At 46.6% G+C, this 24,756-nt stretch overlaps 3 protein-coding genes across 4 annotated transcripts in view; 2 read left to right on the top strand and 1 right to left on the bottom strand.

The window, feature by feature from the left end:
* LOC115544566 (interferon alpha-inducible protein 27-like protein 2A) overlaps positions 1 to 24,756 on the bottom strand; it is a 92,810-nt gene that overhangs the window by 21,324 nt on the left and 46,730 nt on the right. The window lies entirely within an intron of this gene.
* On the top strand, positions 3,037 to 6,608 carry LOC115544557 (protein L-Myc-1b). Its single transcript, XM_030357561.1, has 3 exons — positions 3,037 to 3,281; positions 3,928 to 4,585; positions 5,158 to 6,608. Exons 2-3 carry the CDS (start codon positions 4,036 to 4,038, stop codon positions 5,754 to 5,756), a joined length of 1,149 nt encoding a protein of 382 aa, XP_030213421.1. The 5' UTR covers positions 3,037 to 3,281; positions 3,928 to 4,035; the 3' UTR covers positions 5,757 to 6,608.
* On the top strand, positions 13,300 to 24,604 carry LOC115544558 (cytosolic 5'-nucleotidase 1A). 2 transcript variants are annotated; one of them, XM_030357563.1, is made up of 7 exons: positions 13,300 to 13,606; positions 17,704 to 17,867; positions 19,016 to 19,183; positions 19,545 to 19,674; positions 21,991 to 22,113; positions 22,507 to 22,691; positions 24,036 to 24,604. In XM_030357563.1, the coding sequence occupies exons 2-7, from the start codon at positions 17,748 to 17,750 to the stop codon at positions 24,408 to 24,410; spliced, it is 1,101 nt and encodes a 366-aa protein (XP_030213423.1). In that variant the 5' UTR covers positions 13,300 to 13,606; positions 17,704 to 17,747; the 3' UTR covers positions 24,411 to 24,604. The 2 variants fall into 2 exon arrangements, with proteins under 2 accessions (XP_030213423.1, XP_030213422.1); XM_030357562.1 differs by lacking the exon at positions 13,300 to 13,606 and adding an exon at positions 13,618 to 14,219.

Raw genomic sequence — 24,756 nt, 5'->3', positions numbered from 1 at the left:
TTACATGCACCAGTATAAAACTTGCAGGATGAACATAAGACTATGGTTGCTTGTCACATTGTTGGTCTGTTTGGTTGGGGCTGCTCTTGCATTTTCGTTGTTGTAGTTATTTCTTCTTTCCATCGCTTTCATACGCACACAGCTGTTCACCAATCGGACACCAGGTGGCAGCCTCGTTCAGAAACAATATCTGCTGCAGTGTTGTAAGAAGATGTTGTACTATTTCGGGTTTACCACTTACATGTTTTAACTAAACTGATCTTTCATCACATGTTCAACCCACACACACACACACACACACACACACACACACACACACACACACACACACACACACACACACCATCTATGCCACACACACACACACACACACACACACACACACACACACACACACACACACACACACACACACACACACACACACACACACACACACACACACACACAGTGCAGAATTTAAAGTGGTAAAAGTAAAAGCTTTGTGTACAGAATGTAATTATAAAATTACCGTCCGTACTAATATCAACAATAACCGCAGAAATCGGCATGACAAAAACGCAAAGGTGCAACATTGATAAACACAAACGCTGTTTGTCACAGCAAAATGTTTGCAACCTGCTGCTTACAATGGTCAGGCCTTCTGAGGGCGTGTCACATATGCTGTTGACCATCCCCGGGGAGCCATTAAGGTTTTCAATGAGTTGTATTCCCTTCCCTTTCTCTGTCCTCTGCACTTCCCTCATCGTAGCATATGAGCACCATGCCTTTTGAAATGTGCCTCGTAAAGAATAAAATATGTCCAGACTGGCTGGAGAAAAGGGCAGAGGTCAGGAGATCGATGACCCCTGTGTCACAGAGGCCGTGTGGGATAGGAGTGTTGGCTGACCACTGCAATCAACCGTGAGGATGATTCCACTCAGTACCTCCAAGTCAAAGTATTGCCCCCCCCCCCCCTAAAACACTCACACACACACAGTCACACAAACAAATTCCTCCAGTCACAGATTCCCCAGGGTGACTGAGTGGGATGTTAATGTCCGCTGCATGAGTGCCCCCGTTAATACCTCCTGGCCCCCCATCCCCTGTTTTACCGATGTCTTTCTCCCACCTCACTCATATGCTACTCTAACAATGGCAGACAAAGCAGGGTACTTGAATTTAAGATGGAGATGACTTGGGGAGCAGGCTATTGTTGGTGTAAAAGCATTGTTACCGCAACAATGATACTCCCGGTGGGAGAGGTTCAGGGTTTTCAGTCCTCCTGAAGGTCCTCATCTAAATTTTATGGGGCCAAAAGTTTTCTTTTTGTTCCTACTGGTCAGGATGGAGGCATTTGTGAACGTGGCAGATTTCAGGGTGGCCTGTGGTGGTTGGTAAACCGTGCAAGGTGGCCGTTGTAGGCACTGCTTTGTCCCATTAAACAACCTCCCATTGAACAGATGAATCATTTTCAGTTCTACGCCGTCATCCAAGACAGCCGACATCAGTGTATGTATAGACCTTCTTACTCCTGCTCCAGGAACTATAATGAAATAGTAGGGAAAAGTTAAATCCATTTAAAACCAAATTATAGTTTAGATCAGGTATGAATGAAGGTGCATTTCAGATTCAGGGCTGACACCTGACTCAGTGGGACAGCTTGATGGTTAAAGTCTTCTAGCCGCAATAAGAATAATATATGCCCCACAAAACAACAAAAATTAAGGCCAAAATAAACCGATATAGGCCCAAATACAAAAACACAGCGCGAAAAAAACAACTATATTGGACCTTCGACAAAAAACACAGTACCAAATAAAACAAGTTTGTCCAAACTACAAAAACACAGGCCAAAATTAACCGATATAGATCCAACTACAAAAAAAACACAGGCCAAAATAAAACAATAGAGTCCAAACTACAAGAACAAAGGCTGAAGTAGAAAAATGAGCTCTCTCCAGTATGAAGCAACACAGTCAGACATGCCACGGGCCAGAGGTGTGTTCAACCTCAGACGCCATCGGCAACAACAGCTGTTTATCAATAATCAGCTCGCCGCTCTCGCTCTGCGTCCCTGAGAAGCTTCCAGAAGGGCTACACTGATCGATGTCCTTCGGGGGTTTGGCCGGGGGGGGGGGGGGGGATGCTCTTCGTCTTGGTCTGCCCTTGCCTCTTCTAGGAGTCGTTGGCGAACTTTGACCTCTGACCCGCATCCTGGCCCGGCCGCCTGTCCACACCAGACAATGCGGCATCAAATTAGTTTACACCTCCACTTAATCATTGCCTGGTGCAATATGGCCGCAGCGTGTGTATGTTTAAACCATGTCTGCCTGGATGTGGACCTTTACAAAGGTCAAGGATGCCTTTACCTCAAGCTGTTTTATATCCAGAAGTGCTTGGACCCAATAAAGATGTCCGTAAAATTATATAATTTCGTTAGGGGGATCCCTGCTGGGTACACACTCCTGCAGCACAATGAGGCCTTGTCACGTTAAGGAGACAAAGAAGAATGGACTAGACACCGTTTTACTTGTATGTCAATAGACCAGCAGATGTGGAGAACCGAACTCCTGGGTGTCACTGGGCGTCTTGTGGAGCGATCTTATTATCTCTTATTCACACTGATCTGTCTTTCAGGATTCACTACAACACAGACCACTGTGGTTTATGTAAGTTCAGTCATTTATAAAATATGCATATTTGACTGTCATAAAAAAACAATTTTCCTTTGCAAAAAACAATCCAGCTTTTATGAATTAATGTATGAATTCATTCATTCAGTAAAATTCATTCTAAACAAATTCTGGATTGCAGACATGGTGATGTAGGGAAACCAAGGTTTAATTTCATTGTCATCACGGATTTCCACCAGACTATTTTGGTCGCGTTTTATTTTCTTCGCAAACCCTAGTCATTCCAGTCGAGAAAAAAGAACCGTCAATGACTTTAAAAGGCTGGGCAGGACTGAGCACATCCCCCGCCTTTTATGTAAATGACCAGGCTTACCCGGATCAACCGCTGCAGATATTTTCGAGGCTCCTCCCTCAGTTTTATCATCATATATAACAGGATATATCAGTGGCGCGAAAAACGCACTGTGTGGCTGTGACCGACAGAGTTGCAGGCTGGAAAGCGTGTGAATAAATAAGTGGTTTTAAATCGTTCCACCCTCACACCCAGAGCTAAGTCACCGTTCGGCACCGGGTGTTTTCCGGATCCCTAACTGTGGAGTTTGCCTTTCCTGGAGGAATTTTCCATCTCCTCAATTACGCATTGTGGTTTGAGGATAACCTACTAGGGTGAGTAGCGCTTCCTGTTTTGAACGGTTTTAACTAATTGCAGCATACAAAGTTTCTACCGAGGATGTGTAGACGTGCACTCCGGGTATCTGGGAAATACTCCTGGTTAAAAAAGTCGTCTTTTGGGGCTAATTTGCGTTGGAAGTCTGTTGTTTGGGAAAGCGTGTGTAACAAAGCGAGACCCTATATCCCCGGTTCCCATGTCAGCGCGGAGCCTCCTGTACAAAGGGCATTTAAACATTACAAAGAGCATTTACACATTTCAACGGGGATTTAAAAATCACTTGGCGCATTTAAACCACCAAGGTAGATGATAACCAGGTCATATAGTAGGCCTACTGTAAGCGATAAACAATAATAGTAGAAATGGTAGAGAAACGCTCCGAGTTCGCTACCATTAGTAGCCTACTATTGTGTTGCAGTGCTGTACGACGTGCTCACCATCTGCCTTGATGGTGGTTGCCTTGCTGCAGAGAGCGGTCATCCGCAACATGCAATCAATTATTAACACTGTCCTATTTAGAGAACGTGGGCTAGGAGGATGTAGGGTTCTGGAGGGGTTGCATGGCGCTTTTTACATAGGAGCCCACATCTAAATTGAATGCGCAGGTCTGTTGACGCTGATTGCGGCTGTTTTGTCATGCAGGTGGTGTGCGGTCTTGAATGCAAACTACTTGTAGTATCGTCGCTCATCGGGATACAGGAGTTGACGCCAGGTGGTAGCCTCTGCAAACTGAAGGACTTTTGGGAAAAGATGGAGTTCGACTGTTATCAACCGTATTTTTTCGAAGATTTCGACACCAAGGAAGACTTTTACAAGTCCACCGCTCCCAGCGAGGATATATGGAAAAAGTTCGAGCTGCTGCCAACCCCTCCCATGTCGCCCACCCGGACGCTCGGTGGTGCGGCCATGCTCGTTTCCCCGGGCGACAAACTCAGCTGGCTTTCCAAGTTCCTGGGCCAGGACGACGAGTACGAAGGACAGTTCATCCCGGACACGGAGGAGCTCTTTGGCAACCTCAGCTCCATCATTATCCAGGACTGCATGTGGAGTAGCTTCTCTGCAAGGGGCCAGCTGGAGAAGGTCAATAACGACCGACTGTCGGCCATCCAGAATCGAGGACTACTCCCCGCGCCCCAGATCACGGGGAGGGCCACTAAAGCGCAGTGCGCCTCACCTGATGCGTCACTGGCCACTGCCTTGGCGACAGACTGTGTTGACCCCGCGGCGGTTCTCACAATCCCAACAAACAGCTTTAGGAAACCGGCTTCGTCGGGCTCAGAGTCTCGGACGGATTCCTCGGGTAAGAACCCCCCACAACCAATTCTTGACTATTGCATGTACCCATCTAGTGTATTGGAGGACACAGAACATATCTAAAGTAAAATAGATGTGGACATCAGCATATACCCCGGTGTTAAACACTGCGCCCGTATCGCAGTTATGCTTGATGTGTTATTATTAGAATGATAGTGCGGTAGAAGAAGGGCGGGGTGATGGGTGTTCTTGGTGATGTATTGCTCTCTAGGAGGAACTCATGAAGGCCAAATTAGCACTTGCCAATTTACATAAGATAGGTGGATCTTGTGTTAATTGTTGAGTATTGGCCATTCTACCTGACCACATATCTACGTCTTTATTTCTGAATTAGCATGGGTGTCAATGGCCCTATACGCATATCTTGATTGTTATTCCACTTAAAAGCAGTTGAACCATTAACATTTTTCCTTTAGCGAAGAATGTCAAGGGTTGCTGCTTGCAATCTTACGGTTATTTTGCCAGTGGCAACTGACGCCTCAACACCACTTTACTGTTTGAAATGTTTAATATTGTGAATATGAAGACCTAACCATTTTATCTGTGATTGCTGCTCAGACGATGACGAGGAGGAGATTGACGTTGTTACCGTGGAGAGCAAGCAGAACCGCGGGCGTGTAGCAAGGACGCAAAAACCCGAGACCCTCACGGTCCGTGCAGACCCCTGTCCCGCCCGCTTCCACCTGTCCGTCCACCAGCAGCAACACGACTACGCCGCGCCCTCCCCGGACAGTGACGCGGAGCTGGACGACGAGGATGAAGATGATGATGATGATGATGATGACGGCGAGGAAGAGGACGACGAAGAGCCCCAAAGGAAGCGCAGTTGCATGGAGTCCTCCTCTGCGTCCCTGGCCGGTTCCTCCTCGGACACGCCTGGCAGCTCGGACAACGAGGACGTGGACCGCCGGCGGAACCACAACTTCCTGGAGCGTAAGCGGCGCAACGACCTGCGCTCGCGCTTCATGGCGCTGCGCGACCAGGTCCCGGGACTGGTGGAGTCCGCCAAGACCCCCAAGGTGGCCATCCTTACCCAGGCCACGGAGTACCTGGACCAGCTGCACCAGCGCGAGAAGCAGCAGGCCCAGGAGAAGAAGAGGCTGAAGGGGCGGCAGCAGCAGCTGCTCCGCAGGCTGGTGGACCTGCGGCGCACGTGAGACCCAAAGAGGACCGAGAGGAGCCAAGGACTTTAGTGTTTGTTTGATACTTTGGGGGGGGGGGGGGGATCCTATGACTACTTGCCTTGTGTACAAAGCGTTGGACTTTAGTTTGACAAATTGCCTCTTCAAATCTCTGTGGGCCTCTTAGTGTGTGTGTGTGTGTGTGTGTGTGTGTGTGTGTGTGTGTGTGTGTGTGTGTGTGTGTGTGTGTGTGTGTGTGTGTGTGTGTGTGTGTGTGTGTGTGTGTGTGTGTGTGTGTGTGTGTGTGTGTGTGTGTGTGTTGGATATATAGCTATGACCAATGTTTATTCCCGGTATGCTCTGTATAGTTGCTCAAAGAACCTATTTTGAAAAGAAAATATCTTCATAATTCACCTGTGCGTTAGTGTGAATATCTATGTACCCTATAGTGTCTGTGTGTGTCCAAACTTAATTTTCCTTGATGAAATGACTCTGCATTTCTTATTGCACACTTGGATTGGAGTTAAGTGTAAAAGCCATCGTCATGTACATAAGAATGAACGGGTGATTCTGATTTAGTTAATTGTTCAAATCTCTTTTTTTTTTTTAACTCACGTTTGTCAGTAATTAGTTCATTACTCCCTGGGAAGGAGGCAAAATCAAAACTTGTAAATGAACTTTGTTCCCTATATACCATGCCGACTGGCACGTAGAGCTTCTATTTTGTTAAGAAAATGTAAACGGGGGCAAAAAGAATTAAGTGGCACTACTGTACTTTATTCACAAGTCACTTTGTGAAATTCCGAATGCTTTTTCTCCTGTTTGATTTCGACGCATATTCATATCGCCAGCTCATATTGCATTAAATTTTGATACATTTGCATATAATATTTTGTATTCATCTTTCTATTGTGTGTTGGAGTATTACACTCTTGAGGTCTGTTTGTATGTGTGAGCCATACAGGCTATCAATTCACATGACGAGTTGTATTTAATACATAATTTATTAGCGCACTCTATTCCCCCACAAGAACCCAACAACTCTTGTGAAAGGGAACTTGTCTCGCTCCAGCGGGCCGTATGTAAAATGAGCCCAGGATAAGAGAGCCCGACCTTCAGCTGCGCCCTTGAAGTGTACGCGCGGTACCTCAAGAGGATCCTCCCATCTGCAGCTGCTGCAGCAGCATGCTTGGGTACCTGATGTTCCTTGAACTAGGTTACACTGACACGCACACAGGGCGAGGCATCTTTAGAACAGTCCTTTGGTAACGGGAAGGACTGGGATCACGCAAGTGCCATTGGATGCGTCGACCATCGTGAGTTATATGGTTTAACTCTGCTAAAGTTGTTTTAAAATAGAAGCAGGGAGTTGTGAAGTTGTCAAAGCTACTCACTTTGTTATATATAGAATTACAAATTACATATTTATTGATCGAATTGAAAAATATTAAACATTTGAGGCGCCTTTAAAAAAACCCAAACCTAATGACCGCGAGGGCATTCGTTGACACGGCCCCATCTGTGAATGTACAACAGTGAGATATAGCACTGATCGGGTAAAGTCAGACCGCAGAGCTGGATGCAGGTAACTCGATTATCTGTTCTGCATTTTTGTTTCACTGAGGAACTCGTTTTCAACGATACAAAAGTGGTCTAGAAAGCTCCTCTTGTGGGCTTGGAGCTGATACTTACGGTTCTGTTATTGGAGTGCTTTGACGCAACTTGAACTCGAACTGCTTGCTTACCTGTTGAGGCGACCCCTCGCAGACGCCTCCAGAATCCAGGCCTCATCCGACTCGATCCACGGCTGTTGGAACAATAAACACAAAGACCCATTTTATTCAAAAACAGCCAGATAGAATTGCCAGACACACCCTGAACCACAAACTGTCTCACACCCTACCACCCTTTGTTGTGACTGGCATGGCCGTGGTGTCGTACTTTTATTTTCCGCCACGACTGGGGACAATTCCACCCCCCAGGACATTCTTCCCGCCTGTGAAATTCCCTTTGGATGTGTACTTTTTGATCTCAGGAGGATACGTGGCACACACATCGCACCAGACCCGCATTTAACACGTGTCGCCCCCCCCTAGTTCAATATAGCAGCCGCACAATGCCTCTTGTCGTGTGCAAGGGGACACCTGCAGCACTTCTGTTAACCAAAGCATCTACTGCATGTCTAGGTCTCAAGGCCCAGGAGAACATTCTGTAACGGCGGTTTATTCTCCACATCAGGTATTACAGGCCTGACCTAGATAGTACAGGACCGACTACAAAGTTTGTTTTTGTATGGCAGTTGAGGTGACAGTAAAAGGAGGAGATAAGAGCGATGACTTTGTGATCGGGGCAGGTGCTTGGCTTATCCTGCTGCTAATATGCAGATCTAGGAAGTGAGAGCGGCCCTGCTTATCAGATATAAGTCCTCCCCCCGCGGATCAGATAGCAAAAGCCTGCTCGGTTTCCTTTTCCCTAACCCAACCAGATATTTTAAGCATTACACTACTTCCGTGTGCGCTCTCCAAGAATGGTGGAGAGAAAGTTATAGGTCTTGTAGGAATGTAGTGCTTTCTGAAAAGGTCTCAAGATGCCTTTCATTTATTGTGATTATAAGTGTTTCCACATATAATCTCTATATATAATGATACAATGACTCACAATCCTTTGAGGATCGGTTTGGAATTCATCAATGTGTGTGGATGGGCTTTGTTTCTCTGACTCCTCCATGCCAAGCGCACCAGGGGTTAACTACTGGTTGACTCAAGTTTCCTCTAACACCCCCTGAAAAAGAGAAAGAACATGGGATCTCTTCCTCAAGGAAGCGTGATGTAAGGGGATCCCTTTGTGCTCGCGAGGTGTGCCGGTGTGTTTCAGGGCAGGCTGACAGTTGAACTCCTCCGACTCGTCCGACCTGATTTTCTTCTCCAGGGGCCCACGCAGCGCCTACGCAAGGCCCCGCTCCACCACACATGTGTGATCAATTTTACACACATGTGCAGCCTGTGGGTGGCTGCTGTCTGCTCCGTGCTACACTACAAAAGAAGAAAAGTGTTTCATTCACTCACATCTGCGGGCCCCGTTCATTTTCCATGTTTTTTTTCTTTGTCATGGCCCCAGACCATGTGTGAGTGGGGGCGTGGTGTGTGCTACCTCATCAAAGAGGCCTCCGCTGTATGTTCCCATACCTGAGAGAGTGTATGATGGCTTTACGGCCGGGCTAAGCCTAAGTGTGTGATCAGGGTGGGACTGTGGCAAATCGATTACTCGGCTGGCTTGTGTTGTACCCGCTAGCCGTTTCTCCGTCTCCCTGCATATCTCTCTTCTCCCTGCCTTTATCACTCTCACTCCCTCTCTCTCCGTCTCTCTCTCTCCCCCTATCTCCCCCCCTCCCCCTCCCGCTCTTTGATTCATTCATTTTCCTCTCACTTGTTCACACGCTAGTTCTTGTCAGCAGTTGCAGCATTGATCGCCCGCCAGCGATTATTTGTCTTCCTTATTACCTCTGTGTTACACGATAGACAATAAGTGCAGCGCGGGGGAGCGAATGAGCTGAGCCAACGGTTTGATCCATTCACTTTGACACTCCATGCTTGGTAGATCAGAGCTCAATGAGTGCACAAGATGATAGGAAACCTGCTGCCTTTGTCTGTCTATTGTCTGTCTTTGTATTTTTCATGAGACGCTGTTTAAAAAACATAACAATCCCAATGAAGCACTAATAGGAAACGTAAAAGTCGGTGGGGAGAATGTCATTCTATTTCACAGATAACCTGATTCTTGTCCAAGGTCACTCAATGATCAGTTTGTACAGAGTGTGCATGTATGTGACATATTAAACGAACGAGGTTGCCCTTGAGCAAATACAGGAGCTACATTCCTTGATGACATGCATGATGTGAACATATGAACCAACCAAAAAGCCTCACCTGACCCAGCCATAACTCTTATGCTTCTTTGTCTTTCAACTACCTATAAGATTGGTGTGTGTGTGTGGGTGCGTGTGCATGTTCCGTTCAAAACACTTCAGCCAAAGTGTTATGAACTGCAATATTGTAATTGCCCCATAACTCATACCTCTTGAGCAACCTAGTGTGGGAAAAAACAAGTGCATCCTTGTTCTTGAAAATGTACGAGGACCCTTTCGCAATTGGACAATTCCTGGCTGTCACTGCGATCATCATTGTCCTATCCTAATGCTGAACAAACATTGGCTCGAGAGAGGTTGAGCAATTTCTCTAAAGCCATTTGAGCTGGTAGCAAGTGCTGCCGTGGTGTTAAAAGTACACACTGTACCAAAGTGCAAAGCTAAACTTCTAGTTCTCCTAGAGACGGCATTCCTCCACGCTAGAGTCCCACTCCCGTCCCCGTCTTTTACACAGTTAACGTCTGTCGTGCGCGATAAGCACCAAAGGATGCACCAAGGGCCTGTCTTTTCTGTGTGTTACTGTTCAATCGGTCTTGATGTAAGGAAGTGCAATGATGCAAAACCTAAAAATAATCAATCATTTAATTCTGTTTGTACACAATGAACCGGCGATTCGGACTGAAAACCTGCAGCACTGCATCGACTGCTGCCGTATACGTTTAGGTGTGTTATGTAACTGTCGGAGCTGCAGAAGGAATGCAGGGTGGTCTCTCATCGGCTCCTGACTCTCACTTATTTTTAACAATCCTCCATTCCATAATGCAACTGTCAAGTGGCTGACAGTCAGCAAAAGGAGTAACAACCAGCAAGCATTCACACACACCCAACACACTTACACACACACACTTACACTTACACACACACACACACACACACACACACACACACACACACACACACACACACACACACACACACACACACACTAAAACACACACACACACACACACACACACACACACACACACTCAGACAAACGTATGGAAACATTCCCTGATTGCAGTGCTCCATCTCCCTGACCACTGGCCTACGTTTCGGCTGAGGTGTGGACTCAGCTAGTGTCTATCTGACCTTAATGAAGCTCTAGTCAAAGACCTATTTGTGCGTGTGTGCTTGTGTGTTGGGGAGTAGCTTGTAACTTGTAGTCTTTCACACACACTCACACACACACAAACCAATGGGGAGTGGCACTGTGGTCACATCATGGACATGCAAGTCATGCAAGTGTGGACCAGATGACTTATTCTGCTTGGTGACCTCTCGCTCTCTTGCTCCTCTTCCTATTATCGCTTATCATAATCTCTATTATCGATTCGTAGTCCCTTCTTTGACAATCCCCCCCCCCCCTACTCCGGCACCTTATAAATGCTCCAGTGTCTTTTGCCCTTCCCTCAGGTGCTTATCTCTGCCATTCCCTGATGTAGGTCACTCCGCTTAGATCATTCCCGCTCCCGCCTGAACCCCCGCCCCCCCGTTCTCAGGCCGGTGTTACATAACATCTATGATTCAGTCGGAACGCACTGTACTCTCTGTCTGCATATGGCTACAGCAGACTGCTGGCCCTCCGCAGCCCGACAGAGTAGAGACGCATAGGGCATCGCTGCACACCAACACATGGGCCTCACTAAGGACAGAGAAGGTCGGCGTTTCATGACGTTTGCTGTGGTCTGTTGACCTCCGCTGAACGGCCCTCGGTCATCCCCGGGCGCCACCCCCGCACCAGTCGGTCAGTAGGATCAACGGAGACGCGCTCCTCGTCGTCGGGGCGGTAGGAGTTAGCGTCGCTGTGTGTCAGGACGCGGCCACGTCTCGCCTTGATGGAGGCCCCTTCGACTCGCCTGACTAATCTGGCAGCTAATCCTAATCCCGTTAGCGTAAACACCGCTGCCATCTGTGCCCAGCACACACACACACACCGTGACGGTGATTACAATGAATGAACCCGTCAAACCCCCCTCCTAGCGGCTTTGCACTGTAAGCAGTGCGGGGCTGGGGCTGACCCGGGTCCAACGAATGCGCGAGTCATGCTAAGTGCATACAGACGGATGGAGCGGTTGACTCCAAGCCGGGAGGTACTCCATGTCCAAGGGTCTGTCTTCTTGAGGCAGCGTCTGTGGTGAGCGTCTGTGGTGTTGGTTCTGCGGTGTGTCTCGCACTGTTGGCACTAGTCGGCACTTGTCTGGGGTTTTTCGGGCCTTTTCAGCACGTTGAATCGGGGGCAGAGGCCGTTGGTGAGAATTCATTCAAATTTGGCTGATCAGTGTAAGCGAATCAATGCACGAGAAGAGAAACGGAAGTGAGCAAAGGTTCGTCTCTTTTTGCCACTTGTGCTCATTTGATCATTTATTATTTTACCATATTCTCGGTGCGAAGCAGTTTTATTACCAAACCGTCAGAGTGAGATTGTTGGGAAATGGTTGGCCAGCGCTGCTTTGTTCGATATAGTCCCCCGGTGTCAGTTTTTGAAAGACAAATACAGACTATCGCCACCTGCTGGTAGGGAGAGAGGCGCAGAGCGTACGTGCTAGCTGGCCGTCTGCTGTAGTCTTTGCGGTGTGTTTGAGTGCAACTTTTTGGCCAAGGCGACGCAAGGCAACACAACGGTCGGCCTTCGTCAACGCTAGTTCTTTGACCTTGGTCCGGTGTGTCAGGGCCTTGACTTGTATTCCGTGATGACATTTCGAAATTCCTTGTAAGTAGTGCCCAACAAAAGAAACGCAAAAGGACTGAATAGCAATACACATGACATACATTGACGCAAAATGAAGACCAATGTTTTAGGTATAGGTACTATAGGGCTATACTGAAGGGTGTGCTTGTATTTCAAGACTATAACAAATTAGTTTTAATACGCTTTTACACTTTATGTTTCCAAAATGGTATGGTAGCCATGGTAATGATCCATTAAGTGCAGCAATACTGGACAACAAAGTGGGGGTAACAGGGCCTCCACACTACAGCCGCTGTGTTGCCCTCACCCTGGCAACCCGGCATGCACACGCACGCACGCACGCACACACACACACACACACACAGAACGGATGAGGCAGGTTAAGACGGTTTGCGTCAATACAAGATTCATGAGAGTGACTGCACCGCTGCCCTTAATTCATAGTGTTTTAGCACATCAAACCCCATGTGATAATAAAGCGAGCAAAGGGCACGTATGCATTGAAAAGCCCCAGCGTCGTTTGATCCGTGAATCTGTCCAAACCTGTTGCCCAGAGCAGCGCACCGCGCTCCGCCTGAGTAAACCCGTGCTTTGTCAGCGAGCAGATGTTCCATTGTTTCGCTCGTGCTCCACAGTATAAGGTTGCACCGGTTGAAGTTGAGACACTTGCTGCATCTTTTGAATTTGCTCCCATTGAGGCCCTACTCCCCCCCCAATTCCTCCCCTAACACAACCATCCCCCATTGCCACAGTGACCTAAACCCTGCCTCCCCCGCACTCTCCACACACCCCTCAAGCTACCCAGTGGGGCATTGCCCCTCCCCCCTCAATAGTTAGGGTTACCACTCCTGAAGAGATCTCCCCCCCTCCCCCTCACAGCTGAGCGGGACAACAATGTTGACGCCCACCCCCTGCAGACCCAACTGTTTTACAGCACTGCCGGACCACCATTCCCACACAACTTTCCCATGTGACGTAACCGGGCTGGAGCAACCCGCCGCATATCTGTGTCCCACACAAGCCTCCCATTATCCAAACACAGATCGCTGCTTGTGTTTTGGAAAAGCCGCTTGCTGGTTGCATTCCCTTTCCTCTGCCCGGCTCCGTGGCGGAAGTACATTAATCAAGCGTCTCTTTGTGGTGGCTAATGTATTTCACAAGACGAGGGGGAAGGATGCATCCTCCGTGGTGGAGATATGACGATGTAACGCTGGAGGAGATGGAACAGCAGCTGTCCGTCTCGCCGAGAGTCATCGTTTGCTCTGGAGACGCCTAAAACTCATCTGCTAAGTAAACTTCTAATTCTTTAGCAGTGCAACCCCTCCCCCCCCGACTCCCCCACACACAAGCACACACACACACAAATTCAATGGCTAAGTCCTTTGACTAATTACCAGTGTGTGTGTGTGAATCGGAATAAGCATACAAATGTTTTCCTGTCAATACACATCAAGTGCTTCTGCCCGCTCTCTGTGAATCGCACATAGGCCCCACACATCACATCAGCTCTTTCACATCCTTGAATGTATAGTATGCAGATGCCATTGTCTTTGTACTGTGTGTGTGTGAGTGTGTGCCCCCTTCTCCGGTCACAAGTCTCTCTTTTCAGCCCACATCTGAATGTGGCTGCTGTTATAGATCAGGGCCTCAGATCTGTAGACCGGCCAGCACCACCACTGTGGCTGCTATGGAGTTCATGCAATAATCGATGCCCTTGTCTCTCCCTCTTTCTCGCTATGTGTGTTCCTGTGTGTGTGTGTGTGCGCATGAGCAAGAGACAGACAACGAGAGAGCAGAGGGAGGGAGGGAGAGAGGGAGGCACGGGCGGCATAGACTTCCTGTTTTTACATTGGACTCATTGGCAGCAGGAAATAAGGGAAGCACTGCTTTGTTCTATGTCGAGGTAACATTCTCCCGGAGAAAAGGATCCCAGCAACTACCTACTCACTAAACAACAAACCACACTATAGAGGTTACACATCCTATTACCATAAGATTAAGTGTAGGGGCACCAGGTACAGCTCTCGCTATGTATAGTATGTTCATGGCCTTCAGTCTATAGGATCATTCTAGTCCTGGGCAAAACCCCACCCCTGTTGATGTGTCCATTTTCTCCTTTAGCTAGGGAGGGAGTACTCAAACCCACAGCATGGCTGCTGTTTATTTTGGCAGTTGAGAATGGCGCCGCTTGGGTTCACTGATCAGAAGGTGTGTTTATTACCTTACGGGGCTTCTGATTGGGTGCAATCCACCTGACAAGAGGCTTTTCTCGTTCTAGCATTGCCCCTCCTATTAATCGGATAAAGTAATTCATGTAGTGTGCCTTGTGTGTGCCTTTGACCCAGAATGACCTGTGTATCAGTCATTTTGTTATATCAAATTCATTCATTTAATTAATTTGATATCATAGTACTTTATTGTCAGGAAAACCTGTGTGGTCACTCAGTAGAATAACCATATTTAAAATGGTTCTGTTTAGGCCTTTTACTGCAGAGATAAATTTGTTTTTATTTTTGCAATAATAAACAGAGCCGAAAAAGTTGGTCCGAAATTTACTGCAAGTGAAGAACAAAGAGACCGGCAACCGCTAGGCCAGCCTTTCCCCCCTGAAGGTCTGACTGAGGTTGTAATAGTCATCTGCATTGCCTCTACCCTCCAGCCGGCATGTGTGTGTGTGTGTGTGTGTGTGTGTGTGTGTGTGTGTGTGTGTGTGTGTGTGTGTGTGTGTGTGTGTGTGTGTGTGTGTGTGTGTGTGTGTGTGTGTGTGTGTGTGTGTGTGTGTGGGGGGGGGGGGGGGTCCTTCTTTGTTCCGTCCCTCAGCACTCATGACTGCTTTTGTCCCCACCCCCTGTCTACCAGAAAGCTTTATCTCTCTTGCTGTCTCGCGCCAAAACGGGGCGTGTGTGTGTGTGTGTGTTTGGTGTGGGTGGGGCGGCTGTTCTATAATCTTTCCCCTTCTTCTCCTATTCCTTCCCTTCCTCATTTCGGCGCCTTCCCGCAGGTTTCTAAAAGCAGTCCAATGACAGCAGGCAAGCGGTATTTGTAGAAAGCCTCTTTGAGTCTGAGTCTAGCCACTGCAGTCTCCTTCCCGCGCGCGCGCGCTCTCTCTCTCTCTCTCTCTCTCTCTCTCTCTCTCTCTCTCTCTCTCTCTCTCTCTCTCTCTCTCTCTCTCTCTCTCTCTCTCTCTCTCTCTCTCTCTCTCTCTCTCTCTCTCTCTCTCACCATTGCTCTCTGGCTATTTCCCGCCACTCTGGGTGCATAGGGGAGGAGCCATTGGCTGCATAAAGAAAGACAGGCTGTCTCGCGCCAAATGCCGGCGTTATTCAAATCAGCTCAGTGGGTGCGGCCCAACTGCCTGTGTTCCTATTAACCCATTCAGTGCCCGGGGCTGTTTGGAACGCACACAAAGGAAACGTACAGTTGAGGCCTTTTGCTAGATAAGGTCCGACCATAACCAAAAGGCATGAGGCAAACTATTATGAGTATAAATATGAGTCCTATGACTCAATTCTAGATTTGTTTGGGATTCTAACAATCACCGTTCAGTTTAATAACATACATTAATTTTTGGTGACACAAGCGAGTGTTGTTGTAGCCTTCTTCAAAACCCCTTTTTGTTAATGACACAATTGCTTCAAAATGCAGAGTTTCAAAATAACTTCCTTTTCAAAACTGTCAATTTGTTTCACATCCTCAATGTTTTCTCTCAGGATGCCTTCTTATATACTCGAACGTCAAGCTTTATCTATCATCTAGTGAACTCTAGTGGCCATGGATGGATGTGACTACCATAAAATGCGTTTAAACAAATTATGCGGCAATATTTACATTTTGTTTCCAAACTAATAAAACCCAACCACTGAATCCACATACTTTAAAAATGATGTTGAGTAGTTTGAAAGCAAAGCATATATTCACTCTATAGTGGAAGTCTTATAGGATATATCTAATACAACCAAGCTAATACCACAAACAAGCTTATAGCAATAGTGCGGTGATATAAAATATCACCGCACACATTCTCCAGGGAGTCTACAGGAAATTCTGGTTGCAAGGACATTGAAGGTGACCATGTCCCCTGCTTCAGATTGACATCTAAAAATGTTTTCCAGCATGTTCCTAGTTTGGAAGTGATGGTATTCAGATGTGTAATTTGAAAATGTTGAGTTATTTTATGGCTGATATGACAAACCTTTGTCAGATGCAATGGCGCCCTCTGGGTGTGAACTGAAGGAGCCGGGGTCCCTTCATGATCCTCTCCCAGCACTCCACCTAAACACATTTTGATATCAGTATATCAGAATTATATATTAAGATGTTGATCATTATTGCCATGTGAATTCTAATAATATTGGCAATTGTTCTTTCAGGATATATATATTATATTAATATATTAATTAACATGTATATATCATGTTAATCCAAACTTTTTCATTTCATTACCCGAAATGTAATTTAATAACTATTTAATACTGCTAGCTTTCAATATGCTTACCGTCCCCTGACTAAATATGATAATATGATGTGGGGGCGGTGCTGGGTGTCTGCATGATTGTTCGTTATTGTGGCTATAGTAGAGGAGAAAGACTATAAGTGGTTTAGCTATCAGCATCCCAGTTGTAGCTGAAGGATATGCATCACCTAGACGACCAATAACTGCCTGTCTTCATGAAGAGCATCCATTATATCATTACTCAGTCATGTCGCTCAAAGGGAAAGCTTGATTGATAGGGAGGGGGAGGGCTCTTGGAATATCAACCAATCAGATCAGAGGTAACCCGAGTAACCCCCGCCTCCCCCCGTTGCTTGGCAACAGAGGTGGCTGATCCGAAATTCAATCGGTGGAGTGGAGGCTGTAAGTGCATGGATGAAGAGACATATTACAACATCATCATGATGACTAAAGTGGGTATAGTCAATGACCGTGAAAGCAGTCCATTTCCACACAGCGGCAAACCTGCCTCACATGTCACGACTTTGACAATGTGTCCGCCTGTCCTCATGCAGGAACTGGGCAAGGTTAAGAAAAGGGGGAAGAGCCACAGAATGCCTAGAAGTCATTAAAAAAGGATGAGAGTGTGGGAGACACAGAGCGCATCGGAGTGAGAAGAAACACACACACAAAAACACCAGATAAGAGTCGTATCTCCCCCTCCGAAGCTCCCTGTCTTAATGACATCCATCATCTCTCCCGCTCCCAACCCCCCCCTGCTCAGGGCAAATTGCTGAATGGTTCTGCTAGAGCGGTTTCCTGGTTCTCTGCTCAGTGCACCACTGGGGAACCTATCGATGAGCGGATGAGAACCGGTATCACCTGGCCTGTCAAGAGAGAGCAGGGAAGAGAGAGAGCGAGAGAGAGCGATTGTGAACGCGTATGTGGTTGTCAGTGTGTTATATGAGGAGAAGCTGAGGAGGACGCAAGAGAGGAAGGATGAGCCTCGACAATGATCCCAGGCAGACGGTCGCAGAACGGGGGTTGGTGAGAAACGGGAACAGTACCACAGTCCAGAATGCATCCAAGCCTTCAACTCCCACTCGGAAACCAAAATCAGTAAGTGTATTATTTGCTTCTTTAACATAGGCTGTCTGGACCGAATAAATCTAAAGAACGCACTTAAGAATTGTTGTTTGTTTTCCTATCCTAGTACATAATGAAGTATTTAGAAAACAACACTAGCCTACTAATTCTACAAAAAATGTTATGTTTCAGTAACTGTTCAATAAAATGATGATTCATTTAACATCATAGGCCTATAGGTAGGTGTATTTCCCCAGTCAGGAGATTATCACCAACACATTTAGTCCAGTCAAGTGTCTTGGAGGCAGCAGCAGCACACAGGTTTTGGTTTAATTTGATTAATCGTGGTGGTGGCCGAGTGGCGCACCATTTAAGCAAAACTATTATTGAAATAAAGAAAAATTACATCCATTTTGGAATTAATGACTAGCACACTGACCACTCAAACAGTCCAGGGCGACTTTTACCATTGCAAACCAGGAAAACCGATGCAAGCATTTCTGCAGTCTGCAACATTCAGTTTCCCTGGGATGGCAACTTCTACGGAGAGGATGCTTAGAAACTTTTCCATTCTATTTTTGCGACCTATACATTCATACCAACCTCTCGGGCGATCACAATAACAATAGTTTTCATATGCATCACAAGATAACAGCCTGAATGTGTGAACAACAATAGACTCCTAAAAAAACCACGAACATCCCCTCTGTGGGAGTGTGTGTGAATGATGGCGGGTTTAAGCAGCCTCACCTTGCCCGAGTCAGACCGATTGGACTCTTGGTCTGGGTGAGGCTCCACACTGGCAACATGGAGCACCAGCTCATGTATCATTGGCTACAAACGTTAACACTAAACCGGTCTTCCAACACCACCACCACCACCCTGCATCCTTGTTATGGAGGAGCCTAAAACCCTAGGGTGGAGCATGGCAGCCAACTCGGTGGCTTGTAGCATCGACACATGGTTCCAAACATATACAGGGTCCGCTACAAGCAGTGCGCTTCATGCCGGCGGTGCTGGGTCCAGCAGCTTCAAACGCCTCAAACTATTCAGGCAGCGACGGATCCGTCGGCCAATCAGATCGCGTTACCCATACGTCAGACAAGCCCTCCGTCCTCCGTCGACGGACATGTACAATGTGAACGCGTTGTGACCCGCCTCTCTGTATCCAACCTCCCAAGCCCAAGCCGGAGAACGCGGTCACCATCGCAGTGTCCCCCAGGGTGCTCTTCCACATGGAGGAGGAGCAGCAGGTCTACGAGACGCAGGGGATGGAGGACTACATCCGGTTCCAGAAGGAGCACGAGACGGAGCCCTTGAGCCCCGGACCCGCCTTCTCATTCGTCAAGGTCCGTTAAAGTAGCCCACAGACGGCATGTGTGCTGCACACCCCTCCGCTACCCCGGGGGAGGGTCACAAGTACCCTATCCAGCACCCCCCCCCCCCCTCTTCTCATGCAAAACCACAAACCCTGTTTGTCGGCTGAAGGTTGGTGGTACTGGGTAGTGGGACTTCAGGTGACTCATATAGACCCATGAAGCTCTTGCAGCCTTCAACTCTGAATTAATGACGGAATAAAAACCATAATGCTACATAAATAAGAGTCTACATTGACTGACACAACGAACCACCACATAGACACTAGGACCGAGCTATGCACCTAACGTCCCCCATACGGATTCGTGTTTTGTTTCTGGGTGTCGCCGGCAGGCTCTGGAGGCGGTGAACGTTCGCCTGAGGGAGCTCTACCCCGACAGTGAGGAGCTCTTCGACGTGGTGCTCATGACCAGCAACCACGCCCACGTCGGCTTGAGACTCATCAACACCATCAACCATCACCGTGAGTGACCGATTGACAGATACACTATATACACATGTGTATGCACGCCTGTGCAGTAACGGACCTGTAACTCTTTCCACTATGAAGAAATGTTGACATGTTGTTGCACTTTAAGTAGGGTCCCTGAAAAGAGTGAAGATTCGAACACGTGGGTGACAAATTAAGGTCTATATGGTTCTGTGTGAGGTGCAACAAGGCATTAAGGCAGAAGCATGGTTCTGGTTACTGCTGTCTGAACATCCGACAATAGATCAAATATTATCGATGTTACGCAGGCACACACAAGGCTGCCTGGGGAGGTCCTGGTAGACGAGGGAGCAGCGAGCACCGTGGTGGAGTTAGTTTGATGTTGGATATTCGACAGATATTCAGATATTCATTTCGGCTTCATCAGCAGTTCCTGCTGTGCTTTCACTCAGTCTTGGCAGAAAACAATACGACACCTGGCAAATGGCTTTTTGCTCAATAGCTTCCGAGTTATGGGACCCAGACACCCCAGATTAATGCAGACCTGTCCTGGTATGTGGTACTAACAAGAGACACCTCACTAAAAATGTATACCTATTTTATTTGAATTTTTTAAGAATCCCATTCATTTCCTATGGAGAACCGCTTTTCGCTCAATAGCTTCCGAGTTATGGGATCTAGATACGCCAGACCTGTCCTTCTATGTGGTACTAAAAATTTAGATAAAATAGGAGGTGTACAATATGATTTTTTAGCGAGGCGTGTCTTGTTAGTACCACATAGCAGGACAGGTCTGCATTGGTCTGGGGTGTCTGGGTCCCATAACTCGGAAGCTAGTAAAAAGCCTTTTTCCATAGGAAATGAATGGGATTCTTAAAAAATTCAAATAAAATAGGTGTTCCAAAATATGATTTTTTAGTGAGGTGTGTCTTGTTAGTACCACATACCAGGACAGGTCTGCATTGGTCTGGGGTGTCTGGGTCCCATAACTCGGAAGCTATTGAGCAAAAAGCCTTTTTCCAAAGGAAATGAATGGGATCCATAAAAAAAAAAAATCAAATAGGAGGTACAAAATATGAATTTTTCGTGAGGTGTGTCTTGTTAGTACCACATACCAGGACAGGTCCGCATTTATCTGTGTCTGGGTCCCATAACTCGGATGCTATTGAGCAAAAAGCAATTTTCCATAGGAAATTAATGGGATAATTTATTAATGGTCCCTATAAAACAAGGCAGTAGGAGCAAATGGGTGTCGTATTGTTTTCGGCCAACACTGAGTGAAAGTAAAGCAGGAACTGCTGATGAAGCCGAAATGAATATCTAAATATATGTTGAATATCCAACATCAAACTAACTTCACCACTGTGCAGCGAGTTTTGTTATGGCGCTTGCTAGCTGGAGTCCTCCATTGCCACAGTGGGGCTGACCCCATGACCCACTGCCAAACACACACACGCTCTGCAAAAAGCAAAGAGGATAGGCTATAATAAGTCAAGCCACTTCTACATTGAAGTGAAGCGAACACCAGGGGCGCTATGGAACATAGAAAGAAGAGTGAAAGGATGGTTGACCACTAGTCCTCCTCATGTAGGCCTACATTTATTGTTGCCGACTGTGCCACGACGGTTTGCAACCATGACTCGTGTAAAGCGCGGTCGCCTTGGTGCTGCCCCAGCCGATCGTAGGCCTATCTGATAAAACATGCCAAAGCACACATCAACTAAACTATCCCCGTAGCCGGTGGGTAGACGCGCTAAAAACGTCCTGTCCGGACACCGGCGTGCTTGGACAAAGTGTCTGTCAAAGGTTGAAATCAAACCTTGGTTGTAGACTGGCCAAATAGTTTTGTTAAAATCATCTTCTGAATCCTCCATCTTGTCAAACTTGGTTTCTTTCCGACGAGAACGGACGAGAATCGCCGTAAAATAACAGGAAACCCTGCGTAACTCCGCCGCAAAGTAGGCTATGTTTGCCTAGAAGATTCCTAACAGTGAAATTAACTCCCCTCATCTTATTGGCTGATGTTATGTTGTACACCCCGCCGAGATCTCTGATATTTCTATATCATGCTCTCTAAGTTTGGTCATTTATTAGACGTTCAGCCCTAGCACTGCGTAACTCCCGGGACTCTGATGGCGTTAAATGTTAATATTACAACATGGATTAACTATTTAGTTATGGTACATTGGTACATTCCACAAATACCTACATTAATATGCAGTTTCTCTAATATATTTCAACATTGTAGTTGATATATGGTAAAAGAGCAGTGATTCAAGCTTATGAACTCTAAGTTAAACATGACAAAAGCATTTCATTTTTGGTTTGCTTCATGTGTTGTTTTTTTAGAGTTGTTCATTGAGCGCTTCTGCATGACTGGAGGAAACAGTCCTATTGGCTACCTAAAGGCCTATCACACCAACCTATACCTGTCAGCCGACTCAACCAAAGTTAGAGAGGCACTGGAAGAAGGTACGTTAGTATGAATGAACTGTCCGGGGGGGGGTCATTGACAATTCAACTTAGTGTCGTTGATATGTAGTTCTCTTAGCTGGACTTTTAATTGTAAAGCATAATAGCGCCAGCAAATGGCCCCAAGCGAGCCGTACCTTCGAAAAACTTTTATGCATAAGCTAGCTACAACGCCCGTTTTCATTACACAACACTTCGAATTAAAAGTAATTGAGTCCAATGATCTCATCAATGTTTCAGAAAGACGTTGAGTCATGTGGATTTATGGATTATCCAATTTAATTGGCAACATTTTCATGCCCCTGTGGAGTTTTAGGTCCCAGTTGGCTTTTTAGCAGAGTTGATCTGATCAACTGGACAAATCTGTGTGAATGTTCTGCGCCTCTCCACCAGGGATCGCTGCGGCTACCATGTTCGCGCCGGAGAAGATGACGGAGGTGTCGGAGGCCCAGCTCCGCGTGGCCTTCGACGGAGACGCGGTCCTCTTCTCCGACGAGTCCGAGCGGATCTTCAAGGCCCACGGACTCGACAAGTTCTTTGAGCACGAGAAGGCCCATGAAAACAAGCCACTGGACCATGTATGGCCCGAGGAATATATTCAGTACCTTTTTATTAATAATGAAAATGTACTGCAAGATTTAACATGAGATTACTCACCGCTGTTGAACCTAGAACAATGAACCTAGAAGTTAGTTAACATAAAAAAGTCTTTAGTGCACATTTCAAAAGCAACATTTTTGCATTGTGAGCGAAGTTGGCCTAGGACGGCAGTAGGCCTACATCTCATGAATAATTCTTAAGAAGATTTGACATGACACCTCGCTGGTTTAATCCAAGTTAATGAAAATGTTGACACTGCTGGTGATGACCACTGAATAGCGCGTACGATTTTGGTTCGATTCCTATCTCTTTTTCCACTGCAATTTGTTACAATCAACAGTTAGGTTAAGGTCTAAATTCAAAAATTGGAAATGGTTAGATAAGGTATTGATTAGAGATTTGTTAAGTGTAGGTATAGGGTTAGACATGGTTACGTTTAGATAGTAAATTGAAGACGGTTTAGTAAAAGACAAAAGTATGTTAGAGGTGGTTCAGTTAAAGGCTAGTTTTAAATAAAATATTTTGCCATTTATTAAAGGAGACATATTATGGTGTTTCCTCAACAAGTAAACATAGTATTTCAGTTCCAGAAAACATGTTTTTGAAGCTGTTTGCTGGAAAAGCTTTTAGGAAAAAAAAACTCACCTACCGCTATTCCCCTCTGTTTCAGTCCCTTCAGAATGCACTGTTTCTGATGTCTGTAGCTTTAATGCAAATGAGCTTCTGCCCCTTGACCAATGAGCTGTCAGACTGAACCACAGCATGGAGGTGAAGGGATTGCTGCCATTTGCGGACTCCTGGAGCTCTATATCTATATAATATAATACAATATTATATATGGGTGTTTATATAATAATATATCTAATATCACGGCCAAAAGCTATGTTATCATTCGATATTATCAGCAGTCCGGCAGCTCCAGCGGGGGGAGCTCGGCGGCAGTCCGGCAGAGAAAAGAATTCCCCCCGCCGGAGCTGCTCGTCCGCTGGTCCACAAAATCTTAGCTATGGGAGTGGGGAAGTGGGAGGTAATATTCAAGTGTGCCCCTTTCGTACGTAGGAGGGGTCGCCGAAACTGACTCGCTCGTTTTTTAACTGTAGGCGGGGTACTTTCAGAAATGCATATCTCACTCAAATAATAGTAGAGACTATTTTCAAAGTTTGTATGTGTGTGGGAGCACCAGAGACCGAAAACAACACCCAAAATCCCAGGGAAAGTGTCGTTTTTGATAATATGTCCCCTTTAAATACATCTGTACAACGAATATAGATTGATCCGAGTATTATGGTTTCAGGCGCCTACTCTTTCCCTGCTTTTCCCAGGGGCCGTTGAAGGGATTCCTGGAGGCTTTGGGGAAGCTGCAGAAGAAGTTCTATGCCAAAGGCCAGCGGATGGACTGTCCTATTCGCACTTACTTGGTGACGGCTCGCAGTGCAGCCAGTTCAGGGACCCGGGCTCTAAACACTCTTCGATCGTGGGGCCTGGAGATCGACGAGGCTCTTTTCCTGGCCGGGGCCCCAAAAGGGCCGATGCTGGAGAAAATTCGGCCCCACATATTTTTTGATGATCAGATGTTCCACGTGGAGGGAGCAGCAGAGCTGGGGACAGTTGCATGTCACGTGCCCTACGGCATCGCTCAGAGAGTGGGCCCCAAAAAGCAGGTTAAGGACACAGAGACCCCCATGGCAGCCATTTAGTGTGGAATTAAGAGGAAGTAGTTTTCCTATGTTCCTATTTATTTAAAACATGAATGATACTCGTACATGGACTGGATAAGGCAGTAATGATGTTCTTTGACTAGCTATTTGAACCATACTCAACATGCTTATATAGTTACAGTATACTTTCTGCATCCATCCATTTTGATTAAATGAAAATTATTTAAAACACATTTACATTTTTTTTTCTCTCCAACCACTATGTGGCGTCTCACCAGGTCTTAATTGCAATGGTGAAAGGTTTCAGAGGAAAAAAGTTCCAGCAGTGTCATTACCTTCGTCAAGTATGGTTGTCTAATGCTCCAACTGACCCATAACAAAAAAC

Source organism: Gadus morhua, chromosome 5 (genome assembly GCF_902167405.1).
Source record: "Gadus morhua chromosome 5, gadMor3.0, whole genome shotgun sequence".
NCBI lineage: Eukaryota > Metazoa > Chordata > Actinopteri > Gadiformes > Gadidae > Gadus > Gadus morhua.
The sequence above is the reverse complement of the archived record's forward strand: the minus strand, read 5'-3'. Positions and strand labels throughout refer to the sequence as shown.